The sequence below is a fragment of the Andrographis paniculata genome, unplaced genomic scaffold (genome assembly GCF_009805555.1).
Source record: "Andrographis paniculata isolate CXL003 unplaced genomic scaffold, ASM980555v1 Contig49END, whole genome shotgun sequence".
In the NCBI taxonomy this organism is placed as follows: Eukaryota; Viridiplantae; Streptophyta; class Magnoliopsida; order Lamiales; family Acanthaceae; genus Andrographis; species Andrographis paniculata.
In genome coordinates this window covers 351,800-370,377 of record NW_026137583.1, presented here as the reverse complement: position 1 = coordinate 370,377, position 18,578 = coordinate 351,800, and the positions used below count along the sequence as shown (strand labels likewise).

Here is an 18,578-nt window from a genome sequence, read left to right as displayed (position 1 = left end):
TATTAATTATTATATATAAATTATTTTATTTATAAAATATATAAATTTTTAAAACTAAATCAAATAAAAAAAATAAAGGTTATTAATCTATTTATATATATTAAAACAATAATTAACATAATAAAAATATACATACGAAAAGATTTATTATTTTATATTTTACATAATTTCAATAAAAAATTACTAATTTTTAGTAAAAATAATTTTCTCAGATCTAAATAATAAAAATAAAAATAAAAATAAATATTTTATAATATTTTTATAATTTTCAATAATTAATAACAAAAATTTTCATAATTTTTAAATCAAAATAAATAAAATTAAATATTTTAAAAAATAACGTATCAATATCCTTGACAGTAATTTTATATATAAACAGCTAGCTAATGTCAAACAGTTATTTTACAAACACTTTAATACAAATAGCTAATTGAATCAGTTAGTCAAACCAGCTAATTGAATCAGCTGTGAATAAATTGACAAACGAACCCTTAATCCCTCGTCTCATTTCTTTCTACTTTCTTCTCCTTTTTCACCTACGGTCCTACTTGCCTCTGTACACCTACGCCGAACCGCCATTTCACGATTTGACAAAATCAAAAACCGGTTCAGATTGGAAAACCGGCGATTTGAATTGGAGTTTTCAAACCGAATGGGCAACTGTACATGGTACACGAAGGATCACCGATAATCGGAGAAGACGAAAGAATCACCGACGAATGAATAAGTTGATTGTGCAGATGAAATGATCAATGGATAAGTTGATAGTATCTCCACGAAGGATCACCTACCAATGAAGAAAGGTGGAAGATCACTGATGTAGAAATTAATAATGTAGAAATTGATACTGCCTTGCAGGGAGAGAATCACCGATGAAAAAGGCTAAGGATCACCGATGGAATGGGAAGGGCGGAGAAGGCGGATCACCGATGGAGGAGATGGTTTATCATAGTAAATTCCTTTGTTGTTCTTCTTCTTCTCTGAAAGAAAATGGTTTCGATTGAAGACGTTTGACAAGGCGGCAGCAACTTCGAGTGGGTTTCCGATTACTGAGCAGGGAGACAACGATGCCTTCCGTTCGAAGATTCCGGAGTTTAAATGCAGGATCAATCCGTTGAATTCGGTGATGGTTGTTTCCTGATGTTCTCTTTCTCCATGGTGCATTACTTTCTTTCTTTTTCACTACGTATCAATATGTTTGCCTTTAATCTCGCCTTCATGCCAATTTTTGGTAGCAATTTGATAATTTATTCGATTTCAAGCTCGTTTTTCATTCATCTTTAGTTGTGCTTGTTTTTTGTCGCAGTGGATCTGGAATTGGATTTTTAGTAAGAAGAATTGGTTGCGTAGAATTTAATGTGTCGATGAAATGAATCAATACGTTTTGATTTCTTTCATCACATTTATTAGTTTTCATGACATGAAAAATATCCATTCTTTTTAATGTAAAAAATCACATATATCGTTTAACAAAATATAATATAAATATCATACTTTTACAAAAATAAAGTAAATATTTTATTATATTGTGCAACATAGCGCACAACTCCGAGCACTAAGTATAAGATATATATATATATATATATATAGTGCTATATACTTATTCAAAATTTTAATTTATAATTGACTTTTTAGATAATATTTCCTCTAAATATATGACCTGAAAATAATACATTAGTAAGATAGTTTCTTAGCACATTTCTATATTATAAATACGTCAGTAATTTTTTTATTAATTATTGATTGGTCTACTAAATATTTATATCTTTTTTAGAAGTTAAACAATATAGAAATTTATTTATCTAATATTATTCCAACAATCTATACAAATGGTGCGACCGCTAGTTGTCTATGTAATGCAACGACACGCAAAATCATATGGAAAATACTACTAGCATATGGTAACAAACAAAAATAAAAAAGGGAGGGAAGGCACCATTGATATATTAATCAATTTGTGAGATTTTTCTTTCTGTCCAAGTCCAAGGCGTGGTTTTGAATCACTTTGCTATGCACAGCAAAGCTAAACAATCAGTCCAGTCCCATGCCAGTATGTATGCATCATCATAACTAACCATTTATTCTTACTTAGCACCAAAAGCATCGATTGAGCTGCTAATCCTCCTATCCACTTCCCCCTAGCGTAGTAATGTAATAATATATTTACAGTCAATCAAAATACCCGACGCCTGCTTCCTGTCATGAGAAACAACAACAAGACTTCTGTATAGTATAGTATTATAACTCACATCACTCCACTCCTTAGGCTGATTTCAACTCAAACCTATTTCCTTTATCAAGGTAAAACTAGATATGTAGGGAATGCAATGCAGCAACACGATAACCGGACGGCAGCAAGCTAGCAAACTTTATGGTTTAGCTGGAAGAAAATTAACTTCACATTTTGCCAATTGAGAGAGGGAGAGAGAGAGAGAGAGAGACAGTAAATAGGTGTATAAAATATGGCATCTACATTATAGTACAGATGCAAGAGTCTGATTCATCCTCATCCGAGTCGCTTATGTCACTGCAAGCCACACAAAAAACAGTGAATAAGAACAAAATTGCGTGCCTTCATATAACAAAACTCGACCAAAATTGCTAACCTAAACATTTAGCTTGCATAAAATGAGCTAGCTATCATGATTCAGGGGCCATGCCATCTTATGAATCATTCAACTACCATTTTGGTTATGAATTCGATGAAGGATTACTGATCTCATTTATAACACATTTTTCTCTAAAGAAGCTCTTGCTAAGAAACATGTTGTCTGGTTGACATTGGCAGCACACAATTTTGAAAGGAAGGAAGGAAGGCATCTACAAGCTCGAGAATACAGATATCTAATCAAGGCAATCTTCACTATGAGTGAGATCAAGTTATCTATCTTGGTTCTTGGATGCATCTCTAGTTTAATGAACCAATTAAAAACCATTGATCAGATATAAGCTCACCGTTGATGCAAAAGTTTATTGTTATGATTAATCCTATGCAATGAATAGTATAAGTTATTTTCTGGGATCAACTGAATTTTATTAGTAGTTTTATCCCAGTGCAAGAATTTATCCTTTAGTTGGACCCAAAAAAGAAAGTGAATTTACAAAGAGTGAGTAGTGAGACGACCATATTGTACCACTAGACATTAATGCCAGGGTGTTCATGATAAAAGCTCATTTTAATTATGTTGCTGCTATAATACAATTAGTTTGGCTCCCTCTAAAATTTCAGTTTAAATCCAAATTGTAGCCCATTGAATCCTACAATACATATATACATATATATATAATTTTCAATTGATGAAAATCACTTACATGGTACCAATACTTCAATAATTTGAAGTTTATACAATGAAATATTGTGACATATTCTAAGGTTGCTTTTGTCAATTCCGCCTCTTATTATCAGAAAAAGTTTTTGAATTGCAAGAAGCCTAACCTCAAATTAAAATTTCCGTAACAAGTAGGAGCAAAATTACCAAACATATTATAGTTGGACTAAACTTAAACCAAACCTGCCGCTATGATGTCCCCAACTAGGCAAAAAACAAAAATCCCTAGGCAGAAATACACTGACATTCATCTCATTTATACTCTACAATGGGAGACTTTTATTCAATAATCCAACCAACCAACCAACCAACCCAATATGTACAGCTAAAGATCCAATTAATCATACAAAAACATCTGCAGTCACGCAACAAGGAAATATTCTCGATAGGAATGGAAGGAAGCCAATCAATAGTAAATAAATAAATATCAGATCCCACTTGAGAAATAGCTTCAAACAATAACAAGCATCGATGGAGCAAAATAGTAGTACTGAATTAAATAAGAGTAAGAAGCCGCAAGCAAACAAATACAACTATTTCATAAAAGTAGTTCTAGTTCTAGTTCTAGTAAATAATACCTTGGCTCAAACTCCAAGATCTGGGCAAGCTTATCCCCATTCCCATTCTTATCCAACCATTGAACTTTCCTCTTTGGCTTCTGATCAGATTTCTTTGGCATTGGCATTGGCAATGGCAACTGGTCTAACCCTAACCCAAACCCTAACCCTAAGCCCCCAATTTCCGGTGAATGGGGATGTAAAAGAGCCCTTGATTCTTCGTCATCCCCATCACCATCACTCTCCCCACCCTCTTTATTGCCGCCACTCTTCACACCACCCTTTTGATTCTTCATATCATCAGCATCCATCATTTCTCTACGGTGGTACCATGAAAATAACCCAATCGATCTCGTTCTGTCTCCCTCACAGAACAGCAGATAATTTAAGAATCTATCTCTCTCTTTGTCTCCTTTAATTTTCCAAATTCTGACCCCGATCGAGACAGTGCGCCGTTGATTTAGTCAGGAAGCTGCTGTAGCTCTGCTCTGCTCAGCTCACTACTTGAGATTATTTAAACATTTAGGCTGGGCGTTGAAAAGCAGGTAGATGCTGCTGCGGATGTACACTAGTATTTTTAAAAAGACCTGAAATTAATTACCCCTGCCCTGCCCTGCCCTGCCCATGCCGAATTGAAATCTCAAGGCTGAAAAGAAACGGATTGGGGAATCGGATTTTCAAATTTTGGCAACTAAGGAAAGAAGCTAGGCTAGTTGTTGTTCGTGGAATTAATTATAATAGTGTGATGGAGTTTTTTTTAAGGAAATTTAAGAAGATTTGCGGCGGATTCAGGTGGGTCGTTGATGGCGAGATGATCATGGTGTAAAATCTAGTTCTACTGCAAGTAAAACACAGCTGCTCAGGGGTTCAAACGAGGGGAAGGGAGGGGAGGGATTTAAATAAAAGAGAGGGGAATGTGTTAAATTTTACTATTTTATTACTGTGTTATATAAATAAAGAAAAATAAAAGTATTTAATAAAATTCGAATTATTTATTTGTAAGATGTGATACAAAATTTATTTATCTAATATAATAAAAATAATAATTACATATTAGGTCTTGGAAGAATCAAATGCTTTATACATTAGTTATTTATTAAATTTACCAATAAAGATAAACAATACTTTTACGTATAAATAATAATATTATAACAAAAATTATATAAACTAAGTACTCCCTCCGTCCACAAACTAATGTCCTACTTTTCTATTTGGGACGTCCAACAACTATTGTTCTATTTCCTTTTTTAAATACAAATTTTACACTTTTACCTTTCATTAATTTATTACTTTTAATCTCTGCCATACAGTTAAGGGCAAATTTGTTCATTCATAAAAAAATGAGAATCACCTAAAAAACCCGTGCAAATATACTTTAGGACAATAGAAATTGGACGGGGAGTATATTATAAAATATTTTATATTTTATAAGTTATAATTTTTTAATATTAATTAAACTATTTAATTATCTTAGTTTTAATTTATAATTATTTTTACTCTACAATAATTATTTTTACTAGTAAACTTCTTAATTACTTATTAATTATATTTTATCTAAATTCTCGTATCTACAATAATATGTTCATATTACATGAGAAAAAAGAAGTAAAATATTAATATTATAGATATAATTATATGCTAATTTGTAATTTATTAAAAAATTATTATAATTAAACTTGATTAAAAAAATTAATTAAAATTATTACAAAATATATAATATAATTTCAATATATATTAACATTTATTTGATATAATTAAAAATAAAATAAATAAATATTAAAATTTTGAAAAATTTTATAAAATTTCTAATAAAATATGTAAAGGGTATAATAGGTAATTAGATAAAAGAAAGTTTTGGTTATATAGGTGAATAAGAAAAAATTATTTTTGGTTATATTCTATATTATAATTATTAATTTTTATCTTATTAATATTTTTTTTATTAATTTTGGTCCCGTTCCATGGTAGCTGACAAAATTCAACACGGTCGTGTTCATTACCTGACATTGAATATGATCGTGTTTATACCGGTGGTCTCAACATATTCCTATGAGGTGTTCATGCCTTTATTGACGGCCTGTTTTAAACACGGTTGTATTCATGCCCGTGTTCTCAACTTGTTCCTATTTATATTCACGACTCTGTTAAGTTTGTTGTCACTGGATTGGGCTCATGGGCTCAAGTTTTGCTTGATGTTTACAAGCCTATTCCCTAGTGTTGGCCCAAAAGTTAGCCTAAGGAAGATTAAACTCAATGAGGAAGTTGTGGTGGTCTAGTAAATCGTTTCTCCTATATGTAGGTTGTTATAACAAATTTTTTTGGTGGAGACGGGTAAGTGGGAATTACATTTACAGAAAGATTCTAATTTTGTGGTGTGATAGGTGAGAGGTAACAAGTGAGTAAGTGATTGAGAAATATACATTGAGGTTTTTGCTAAGATGAAAAAATGTTCTTCGATGGATAGAGCATTAGTGAGTGTGTGCTTATAGAGTGATAGGATACAACTCGAATGTAACTCTGATCCATTGATGAAGAAGAGTGAAATGGCCTGGGTTGGAACTCCCCAGATGTAGGTCTTGTGATACTGAACTTGGTTAACATTTCTTGGTGCATTTTCGTTACTACTTAAAGAGAGAGTGTGTTGTTTGAATGCTCAGTATACTCATATTTCTTGGTGCGTTTTCGTTATTTGGTTAACATTTCTTGGTGCATTTTCGTTACTCCTTCATTACAGTTTGAAATTTGTTTACTCATATTTCTGTTTCTACATAATTGCGGTTGTGCATTTAAAGATTACTAGGATAACAATTGGTATCAGAGCGGGATTCTCGACGCATTGAGAAGAAATCAATATCCATGGCAAGAAATGAAGGCAACTCGATAACAAGACCCTCTCTATTGGATGGAAAGAATTACCAACAATTGAAAATGAAAATGAAAATCTTCATTATGACACTTGGAAAAGATGCATGGGATTCTGGTCTGACTGTGTGGACTCTCCCACAAATAGTCTTTTGATCGAAGGAGGAGTCAAATGAGATACAAATCAAACCTACTGCTGTTATTGAGAAACCACGAACACAATACACTCCAGAAGAGAAAGCTCTTAGCAATGCAAATTCTAGTGTTGTAAATGCTATTGCAAATGGTGTTGATCAATCATAGTATGAGATCATATCAATGTGCAATACAACCAAAGAGGCTTGGGACGCACTGCGTGAGACATTTGAAGGAGACGATAAGGTCAAGCGGTCTAAGTTGCAGATGATTGAGAGAGAGTTTAATAACCTACTGATGAGAGATGAGGAAACTGTATTTGAGTACAACAACAGATTCAAGAGTGTTTTAGGTCGTGCTCACAGCTTGGGGTTAGCATATGAAGAAAGAAAATTGGTATTCAAAATGATGCGTACTGTGTCGGAGAAGTTCTACAACAAAGTGTCCACTCTTAAAAATATGGAGAAAACTAAGACAATGTCACTAAATGCTCTTATTGGAACTCTGCAAACCTGTGAGATGAACTATACCAGGCAGAACCCCAGACGGCAGATTGAATTGTTGACAGAAGAAGTAACTACTGAGAAGGACGATGATGAACTTGCACTAATCTCAAAAAAGGCTGTCTAAGATGCTTCAAGATAGAAAAGCTCGACAACTTCGTGGAACTAGAGGGCAGGCTGGTGGAGTGAATTATGCAAAATCAGTCAATAAGGGTCCATATCAGAACTCTCACAAAGGGGTTGGTTCAAAGAAATTCAAGGTGACCAAGAAACCCACAGTGCCTGATGACATAATTTGTTACGGCTGCAATGGATATGAGCAGATTCGATCAGAATGTGCAACAATTAAAAGAAAGGATAAAAAGGCAATGGGTGCCACATGGAGTGATGAAGAGTCCGAATCAGGGCAGGAGACACAAGATGAGGCAGTGGCATTCACAGTTGCATGATGATAAGAAAGTTGAGAAAAGTGCTATAGTTGGTGACACAGAGATGAGCTGTCAGGAGCTGATCGAAACTTAAGAATTAGTCATTGCTGAATAGAATATTCTGAAATGAGAATCTAAAGGCATGTGTTGGTTGATTAGAAAGGAAATATAATGTAGTGATGGAGGTAAATGAACAACTCACCAACATGAATGATGAGTTGGCTAAGGATAATGAAAGACTGTCATTGGAGTTAAGTGAGCAATTGAAGAAAATCAGTTTACTTGAGAGTGAAAATGAGAAGTTGTTGGAAGAAATTCATCAATTGATGAAAGGAAAAGAAAAATAGGATGAATTGTTGAGCCTATGAAAGACACATGGTGATCTCAGTGTAATTAGATGTCTATGGTGCTGGAACATCTCGTACTACATTTGTTAGAGGTGGGATGCTTACAGGTAGAAGCTTGGAAGCATCATAAAAAAGAGAAATCAAGAACTGAAAATAAGAGGAGATAAGCAGAACGTCAGAAGGATGACTGGTCTGCAAGCAAACTGTCACTATTGCAGACAGCATGGTCATGAAATACTGAGGTGCAAACGCATTTTTCAAGATCTATATTTAGGAAGAAGAGTCCGTTGGCCATCAAAAGCTCTTAAGAACTTGATGTTGAATAAACTTGAATGGAGGCCAAAGAAATCTAACGGATGTTTAGTTGCACTCTCATCTCAAGGTGTTGAAAAGAGTGAAATATGGTATTTCGACAGTGGATGCTCGAGGCATATGACTCATTAGAAAGGACTTCTCACTAACTATCTTGAAGCTGATTGTAGGAATGTAATGTTTAGAGATGACATTAAAAGAAGAATTACAGGTCATGGAGAATTGAAACTAGATGGTGTACTTGAACTTCAGAAAGTATACTATGTTGCAGACCTAAGCACAAATCTCATCAACATCAGTCAACTTTGTGATGAGGGAATGGGAGTAATCTTCACGAAGGATGGATTTCAATTACAAGTAAAGGTCAAAAAATTTATGAGTGCTATTCAATCCAAAAACAATTGCTATACTCTGGATTACTCACAAGAGCTAGTGTTGTTAACCTAAAAGGAAGATGTCACGCTTTGGCATCTTAGGTTGGGGCATGTTAATCTGTCGAATTTGATCAAGATCAACAAAATTGGGAGCAGTTTGTGGACTATCAAAACTATCAGAACCTACAAACTTCTTACGTGGAGGCTGCTATAAAGGGAAACAACACATGGTGGAACACAAACTGCTTGAAAATTGCTCGACTAGAAGATGTTTAGAGTTGCTACATATGGATCTAATGGGTCCAACGGAAATAGAGAGCATCGGCGGAAAGAAATACATTTTTGTTACTGTGGATGACTACTCAAGATTTACTTGGGTAAGATTTCTAAGAGAGAAAGAAGACACATTTGAAGTGTTTAAAATTCAGTCCAAGCAGGTCTCGAATGAAGTTGGCTCTAAAGTTATGCGCATTCGGAGTGACCATGGAACGAAATCTGAAAATAAAGAGTTTGAAAGTTTTTGCAGTGAGAATGGGATCATACATAAGTTTGCAGCTGTCGTCGAAAGAAAGAATCTATCACTTCAAGAGACAGAAAGAAGCATGATGCATGAACGAGCAGCTCCTAAGAAATTATGGGCAAAAACAATAAACACTGCATGTCACATCATCAATCGAGTGTTCTGTAGGCCTCACACGTCTACCACATCATACGAGATATTGAAAAATAAAAAACCCATTGTGAGCCACTTTCGAATCTTTGGTTGCAGATGTTATGTGTTGAAGGATAGGAATTCCTTGGGAAAGTTTGATTCCAAAGCCGATGAAGCAATGTTCGTGGGATATTCCATGAATAGTCGAGCCTATCGGGTGTTTAATCTAAGAAACAAGAAAATAATGAAGTCTATAAATGTGAAATTCTGTAGCAAACTCACCGATGAACGAATTCATAAATCTGATGATGAAGGAAAACTGCGGGGGGAGTAACATAATAAGAAAAATCTGGATACACCCGAAGGAAGAAATGGGGAGTCAAACTGTGTCTGGACAAGCGAGGAACAACATGCTGATGTCAAGAACTTGGAACTGAAGGCAGACACTCCTACAAAACTCAATAAAAATCATCCACCTGAGTTGATTATAGGAGACCCCACACGGACCAAGAATGACAAGATGTAAAGTAATAGATTTTAAAGAGTTAGCTGGTTTGCAATGCTTCATATCTAAAGTTGAGCCAAAAATTGTGATGGAAGCCTTAGATGATGAGTATTGGGTGATAGCCATGCAGGAAGAACTACTACAATTTGAGAGAAATAATGTCTGGAAATTGGATGCTCCACCAACAGGTGAAAATATCATTGGAACCAAATGGATATTCAGAAACAAAACTGATGAGACAGGCAACATCACTCGAAATAAGGCTAGATTGGTAGCTCAAGGATGTGCGCAAGTTGAAGGGTTCGAATATGATAAAACATTTGCTCCGGTTACCCGGATTAAAGCAGTCGTACTCCTACTACCCATCGCAAGCTCAATGAACTTCAAGATTTTCCAAATGGAAGTTAGAACCATCTTCTTAAATGGGTGGTTGAAGATGGAAGTATATGTGGCTCAACCAAGAGGATTTGAGGATCCATTTCACCCGGATCATGTCTACAAATTACAAAAGGCGTTATATGGGTTGAAGCAGGCTTCTAGAGCATGGTATGAACGGTTGTCCACCTATATTTTATCTCAGGAATATATGCGTGGATCAGTAGATAAGACCCTCTTCGTAAAGCGAAGTAAAATAGAATTGATGATCATATATATATGTGGATGATATTGTGTTCGGGTCAATCTGAAACCACCTAAAGGAAGAACTTGTCAAACTCATGACAAATGAATTCGAAATGTCTATGATGGGGGAATTAAAATACTTCTTTGGTCTTCAGATCCAACAATGCGCAGACAAAATCTTCTTAAATCAAAGCAAGTACATTTTGAGTATGGTAAAACGATTTGGTTTGGAAAATCCTAAACCGATGCAAACTCCTCTGGGGCCTCAAGAAAAATAATCAAAGGATGAGAAACGAAACGTGGTTGATCATAAATCGTATCAAAGCATGATCGGGAGTCGGTAATACCTAACTGCAAGCAGACCAGATATAAATTTCAGTGTGGGAGTATATGTTCGGTGTGAAGCAAATCCTAAAGAATCACATCTAAAGGTTGTCAAGAGAATCCTGAGGTATGTTAAAACAACCACTGATTTTAGGACTTTAGTATTCCAGGAATCGTCTCTTGAATTGGTTGGCTACACGGATGCGGATTGGGCGGGCTACTGTGATGATCGAAAGAACACCTCCGGGGGATGTTTCTACTTAGGAAAAAATCTGGTCACCTGGTTCTCAAAGAAACATAACAACATTGCCTTGTCAACCGCAGAGGCCGTATATATTGCTGCTGCAAGAGGTTGTTCTCAGATGCTCTAGATGCAACATATGCTTGAAGATTATGGCTTGGGGAGTCAAGGGTTCACTCTTTACTGTGATAATACTAGTGCGATTAATATATCAAAGAATCTTGTTCAGCACAATCGAACAAAACATATCGATATTCGATATCACTTCATTCGGAGCCTTGTCGAGGATGAAGTCTGCACCTTGAAATACATTCAGACTTCTCATCAGCTCGCAGACATATTGGCAAAGGCGCTTGACTCAAATCAATTTGAAGAACTACGTCGGAGACTTGGTATGTGCTTTCATACAAAATCCAAGCAAATGTTTTATCCAACTGGTTGGTGGCAATTTGGTTGGAATGTGTTCGAGATTGGTGACAATACAACAAGTGCATCTGGGTTTGCTGAATATGTTGGATATTAGGTTAAAGAAAGAAGTAGGCTCTAGTATCCGTGTGAAACATGAATTCTAGGCCGAATCTCTATTCGTGTTATTGAGAGCATAGGCCAAAACCAACTGAATATAAAAAATATCTAGCTTGAGGGTACAATTGAAATTTTACTTGTGTTCTGTAAAGGTCTGATCGTGATGCAAACTATGCTTCTGTCTCTTCAAATATCCCATAAAGCTGCCGTTGCATATACTGCTAATCTTCCCCAAGAATATTATTGATCTTGAAGATCAATTAGAAGATTAATGATCGGAAACCCTTCATGGTTGGGTGACCACTTCTTGCCTATACATATATAAATTTTTTCTTTTATAACGTGGGAACCTGCAGCCGTTATCGGAAAGTGCGCACTGGGCAAACTATGTGTGACAGGTGACCTGAGGCGTCGGGGGTTTGAACCCATGACCTCACAGTCACAAGTCCAACCCCCACACCACCACACCATCTTTTACGGGACATTTGCGGATGGTTAGTGGATTCATCTCATATCCAAGAACACTTTCTCATAATGGTTTTAACTCGTCAAGGGAGATAGGATCTTGAGTCACGCAGTCCTCGCATGGTCCATCGAATGGGGAGAAATAGAGTTTATACTATGGAAACTGTAGTTATTTCTGAATCGTATCCTACGGATGTGGTGTCTGAGGGACCAGCCATGGTCCTCCCTGATTTGAATCAAACAATGCCTGAGGAACATATGGATGCTCACCATGAAGATGGAGATGCAACCACGATTCATGAAGCTCAAAATACGGTTGGCAACAGCTCCGTGGGTCAAGATGTTGTAATGGAAGAAGCTAATGACAATGGCGGACTCCGACACACTGCAAACCCAAATGAAATTGATGATAATGTTCCTCTGTCTTCATTCATGAACATTGTTCGCACTAAATCCGTATGAAGAAGATGCGGTCATGCCTCAATTCCTAGTGCCACACCTTCCGGTCCAGAATATCCATTTGTCGTTGATGCTGTGAGTGATACCTTCTATAGTGTTGAAGCAATGGAGTTTTATAATGATATCCTGGTGCAACGGGAATTCACACCTGAAGTCAGATTTGATGACCCTCAGTTTCAAGAATATGGCTTCAATGCATATCTTCGTGAAAAAGGACTAGAGTATTGGGCTAGGTCTCTGCCACCTTTTTGCCCTAACCTGGTTCGCGAGTTCTATGCAAATCTCTCAACCAAGTACTAGATGTAGAGTCATCATGGCACCAAAATATTTACATTCAAGGTCGATTGATTGAGCTATCCACTACTATGATCTCCGAATTTCTACGAGTTCCTTCAACAAATCTGGATCATTGCCCTACACACTATCTTACACTGTCTCATTCTAGAGTTGTGAAGACAATCTCTGCAGGAAAAGCATCTCGTTTTGGCCGTACCTACATCAGCACATTGATGTTCTCGGTAAAATATCACTGTCTCTATCGTTTATGTGCTTACAACATCCTACCAACTAAGAACTCATCAATCATTAGTTCTCCTATACGGCATACTCATGTACTGTATTGACTATCAACCTGAGCTGGTGGATTATGGTAGAGTGGTATTGGAGCATATGTCTCAGTTCACCCTTGATAACATCTCAAAATCTACTCATCTGCCATTTCCTAGTCTCATTATAGGCCTTCTGAGTTCCATGGGTATTCACCCCCAAGCTGGAGAAGCTTCCATTACGATTAAATCGCTTGGCCCTTCCCCGAATTTACATCTCGCCCACAATGACTTTCGAGATGGGCCAACTTTGTATGGTGAAGAGTTGGTTGCCTATTTGCGCTCTGAAGTTCAACGTTTGGCGCATCGCATGGCCGCTTGTGATCGTCGGTCAGCTGAAGATCGAGTAGCTCTTGGTCATATCAATCATTTGTTACCTGGGATTGTGGATGAACCTTTTAATGGCGATGATGATTCTAGCAGTGATGCCTCCTTTGCTTCAGTGTCTTAACATCCTTTTTGGATTGATATTTACCAAAAGGGGAGAAAACTATGCAAACTCTTGGTTTGACTTTTGGCGTGGTAAGTTCTGCATAGTAAGTTCTGCAAACTTTTGGCATCAGTAAACTTTTGGCATTAGTAAACTTTTTGCATCACTGGATTGGGCTCATGGACTCAAGTTTTACTTGATGTTTACAAGCCCATTCCCCATATTCGTTGGCCCAAGAGTCATGCCTAAGGAAGATCAAACCCAATGAGAAAGTTGTGGTGGTCCAGTGAATCGTTTATCCTGTGTGTAGCTTGTTATAACAGATTTTTTGGTGGAGGCTAGTAAGTGGGAATTACATTTACAAAAAGATTCTAATTTTGTGGTGTGATAGGTGAGAGGGAACAAGTGAGTAAGTGACTGAGAAATATACAATGAGGTTTTGCTGAAATGAAAAAATGTTCTTCGATGGATAGAGCATGAGTGAGTGTGTGTCTATAGAGTGATAAGATGTAATACCCCGTAAAATAATTGCCGGAAGTTTGCCGGAGACGGACAAATTTCATTTTGGGCATAATTTATTTTGGTCTTTTAGTGTAATAAATTAAAGAGTTGGGATTAAATTAGAAGTAAAAATTGAGTTTGGGCCAAAGTAGGATAAAATAATTAATAAAGGGCTAACTATTTTATGTTTAATAAAAGAATAAAACAAAATTAAAAAAAAAAGAAAAGAAAAGGAACAGCAACAGCAGCCATCACGCAGGCCGCCGCACCAGCCCTTCTTCTTCTTGGAGTTCTTCTTTTCCAAAATTCTTCCTTTTGGTCTCTTCTCTTGAGGTAAGTGGGATTAATCTTAGATAGATTGATATGTTCTAATCCTTAGACCCTTTCTGTTCATACCATTTTTCAAAATTATTGTCAAATGGGTTTGCCCTAAAAGTGTTAGGTTTTGCCAAATTCTTCTAGAAAGTTGATTTTAATGTCATCTAAGGCTTATGTGAAGATTATTATTGTATTTTAAATTGAAAATCGTAGAATTTATGGGATGGGTTTAAAACCCTAGTTTTTCCTAACCTAATTATAGTTTTTGGAAAAAGATTTACGATTATATTTAAACATTATGATTTTTGGAATTAGACCATGCCTATTGTGGTTGACATATTTTTCGAATGTTTATTTGGCGAAATAAAGTGTGATTATAACGAACTTGTTGGGTCTAATATCCTACTTTTGCATGGTTAAATGTTGACAATTGAAATATTTTGAGTTTAAAACACTTTTTTTGAAATTTTCCTAAGAGCATGTTGAGTATTTGGTCAAATTGGTAATTGAAACTACCCGTCAAGTCCGATCAACTCGTCGATTGTTTGGATGATAAGGCATAGCCTTCCACCTCTGTGCCTTGCAAACACGTGAGGGTATACCGGTATTTTAGGATAACTAGCTAACCTTGAACTAGATCCCGAATGGGCTAGGTCGAGGGATCAAGATGACAGGTTCTCTTTTTGGGTGATTCCGAGGTGCCCGTCATTCACGATGAAAACGTCTTTAGACCGTCATCCGTGATGGAGGGTTGGATTGCGTACAATCCCCTCTTGGTATTTTAGATTGGAGACTAGAGGGTTGTGGGCCATATGGCGCCCCTCGCAAACTAATAATAAATTGATTTACGTGTACTTTGGGCTTCGAACCCTTATGTACATATTATGGAGTTTTCCTTTAGGGTTGTGACCCTATGTTTGTTATGTGAAATTATGTGACGTGTCATACGAAGTAATAAGGTTGGAAAACTGGGTCGAGCCACCCCTGATTAAGGACTAGTGGAGTTTTCTTCGTGATGTGTTCATCACTATTATTTGAGAATGAAAAGGAGACATAAGGAAGGCGCTAAAAGACTCGTGTGTGTGAGTTCCTCTTATGTGATACGTGTCATTTTATTCAATTATCTTTTTCAATTGATTTTGTGGCATTATACCGTATTAAATTATCTTCGACTAATTGCGCTTACTCAACCGTTGTGTTGACCCTCTTCTTACAATTGTTTTGTAGGTGATCATGTTTCCATTATGCCTAAGTGATGCATTCACGTCATATGATGCATCAGGGGAAATTAGAACTACTTTACCTTCTAAGATACTTTTGAAATTCATTAATCATGTTTAAAGACTAATGCCTTTTGACTATTTCCAATTTATGCTTTTGAATTGAACTTTATTTACTTAATTGATAAGCCGGTGCGCTTTAATTATAAGTACCTATTAGTTGTTGGTATTTATTATTTTAGCCTTAGCGCCACAACGTAGGACTCGTTGGTTGATGGACGAGCCTTCCGGTGTGGCGTGGCGGTGACTCTCCGGTTTGAGCCGGCCGGGGTGTTACAGTTGGATCAGAGCCTAGGTTTAAGGCTCATGCTTCTTGGTTAATAAAACTTGAAGATTTCAAAATTTCTAAAATTAATTAGATCATGGGCTTAGTCGGGTTTGGGTGCATCATGGCATGCATTGCATTTTATGTTTATTCTTTGTGTTTATGTGTATTGTTCATGCTATCGGACTAATTGGAGCTTATTAGGTCTAGTCTCAATTAGCAAGATGCCCCCTAGGCGTGCTCGTTAGCCACCTGTAGCTCCTGATTCCGATGAAGAGGTTGAGAGTAGGCAATCCCAAAACCCCGAGCCTCCAGTTCAGAGTCCTGTTCCACCGTCAGACCCGGCATTGAAGATCTTTCGTCAGTTTATGGGACAGTTCACTCAGCAGCCCCGGAGTGCTATGGATGCGGTGTTACGTCATAGTCCTTCTACTTTCACGGGTCAATTGGACCTGACTATTTTGGGAGAATGGTTGGATCGTTTGGAGACTATATTGGAGGTGGTGAGATGCCCGGAAGGAGAGAAGACGATGATAGCTGCATATTATTTAGAAGGACTAGCCAAGAAGTGGTGGAATAATGAGAAGGCTTCCGGGAGCAATTTGGTTGGATTACCGTGGGATGCATTCAAGACGATAATAAGGGCGCGCTTTTATCCTCCGCACATTCAAAGAGCAAAAGAGGATGAGTTTAGTGCCTTGGTGCAGGGTAATATGACGGTGGAAGAATACTTCACGCGTTTTAATGAATTGGCTGCCTACGCTCCGGATTTGGCAGCGAATGATCGATGCAAACTGACAAGATTTGTTGGTGGGCTGCATAGAGACCTTCAGCGGTTCTTAGCCGGCTTCAGTGTGTCGACCCTTCAGGAGGCTTACGAGAAAGCAGCTAACATCTATCGGGCAAATTGAATAGCGTATGATGAGCGGCAGGATGGAGCCCGCATGACAGATAGAGGAAAAAGGAAGGTGAGCAAGGGTTTGAAGAACCATAAGCGAAAGGATCAATCGGAGAGGTTTTTGGGTATGCCCTATGCATCTCGCCCTAAATTCACTCAGGGGAATTCGAGTGACTATCGTGGAGGTCCGACTGTTTGTAGCAGATGTGGAAAATCTCATCCTGGAGTTCGTTGTGATGGCCAGCCCATCACTTGCTATTATTGCCATGAACCGGGACATGTCAAGAGGTTTTGTCCCAAGTTAGTTGGAGCTCCGAATGCATTTGAGAGGGCCCCGGTTCCACAGCAGCAAGGTCGTACACTGCCATTGGCACCTCAGCGTGCGAGAGGAGGGAGAAGGAGTGGCCAGAAAGGTCACATTAATGTTATGACGAGAGGGCAAGCTGTGGAGAACCACAGAGACGTCCTGACTGGTACGTTCTTGGTGAATTCTTTACCCATGGTTATTCTCTTTGATTCCGGTGCATCCCTTTCTTTCATATCGAGTAGATGTGCTAGGAGGTTAGAATTAGATTCTCGAGTAGAGGTTTCGGTGGAGATTAGGCTACCTTCAGGAGAGCTAGTGCCTTGTAATCATCTTTTTGTAGGACTGTCTGTAATGATCGGAGGCATAGAATTCCCTACTAATCTTTTGAAGCTTAAATTGGCAGAGTTCAATATCATTTTGGGTATGGATTGGTTGGCTACCTATCAGGCCCGAATAGATTGTGGTGGGAGAAAGATCTTTCTTTGGAACCCTTGCGGTGGAGAAGTTGTGTATGAGGAGATTCCTTATCACCCATCGATTAAGATAGTGTCTACTGTCTCTCTGCATGAGTTAACTCGTAAAGGTCACCCATTTTTCCTATGTGAAGTGCATGATGTCTTGGGAGATGAGAGTCAACTTTTGAACATGCCGGTGGTAAAGGAGTTTATGGATGTATTTCTTGATGAGATACCGGGTATGCCGCCTCACCGTGAGATAGATTTCACGATTGATATAATTCCAAGAGCAGAACCGGTGTCTAAGGCTCCCTACTGTATGACACCTAAGGAGTTGGCCGAATTGAATGAGCAGCTTCAAGAGTTGTTGGATAAAGGGTATATCCGGCCGAGTAATTCTCCTTGGGGAGCGCCTGTTCTGTTTGTTAAGAAGAAGGATGGTAGTCTTCGGTTGTGCATTGATTATCGAGGATTGAATCATGTTACTATTAAGAATAAGTATCCTCTCCCAAGGATTGACGACCTCTTTGATCAACTGAAGGGAGCAAGCATATTCTAGAAGATAGATTTGAGGTCGGGATATCATCAGCTTCGGATTTCAGACGGCGATATTTCGAATATAGCGTTTTGAACTCGTTATGGGCACTATGAATTTACGGTGATGTCATTTGGGTTGACGAATGCTCCAGCTGCCTTCATGGACTTGATGAATAGAGTCTTCAGACCATATTTGGATAAGTTCGTTGTGGTCTTCATTGATGATATATTGGTGTATTCTTCGAGCAAGAAGGATCATGAGAATCACCTCAGATTAGTGCTACAAGTATTAAGGGAGCATCACTTGTATGCTAAACTATCTAACTGTGAATTTTGGTTGAAC

General features: G+C 37.4%; 1 protein-coding gene across 1 annotated transcript; it reads right to left on the bottom strand.

Annotated features, from left to right (window-relative positions):
• Positions 1 to 2,360: 2,360 nt before the first annotated feature.
• On the bottom strand, positions 2,361 to 4,731 carry LOC127253120 (uncharacterized). The gene is made up of 2 exons (XM_051277557.1): positions 3,908 to 4,731; positions 2,361 to 2,527 (listed from the first exon to the last, which is right to left on the bottom strand). Exons 1-2 carry the CDS (start codon positions 4,198 to 4,200, stop codon positions 2,470 to 2,472), a joined length of 351 nt encoding a protein of 116 aa, XP_051133514.1. The 5' UTR covers positions 4,201 to 4,731; the 3' UTR covers positions 2,361 to 2,469.
• Between the last annotated feature and the right edge of the window lie 13,847 nt (positions 4,732 to 18,578).

Excerpts from the sequence above, each read along its gene's own strand:
- LOC127253120 (XM_051277557.1), bottom strand. The coding sequence starts at position 4,200 with ATGATGGATGCTGATGATATGAAGAATCAAAAGGGTGGTGTGAAGAGT. Across the intron at positions 2,528-3,907 it reads ATCTTGGAGTTTGAGCCAAG|TGACATAAGCGACTCGGATG; the intron begins GTATTATTTACT and ends TGTGGCTTGCAG.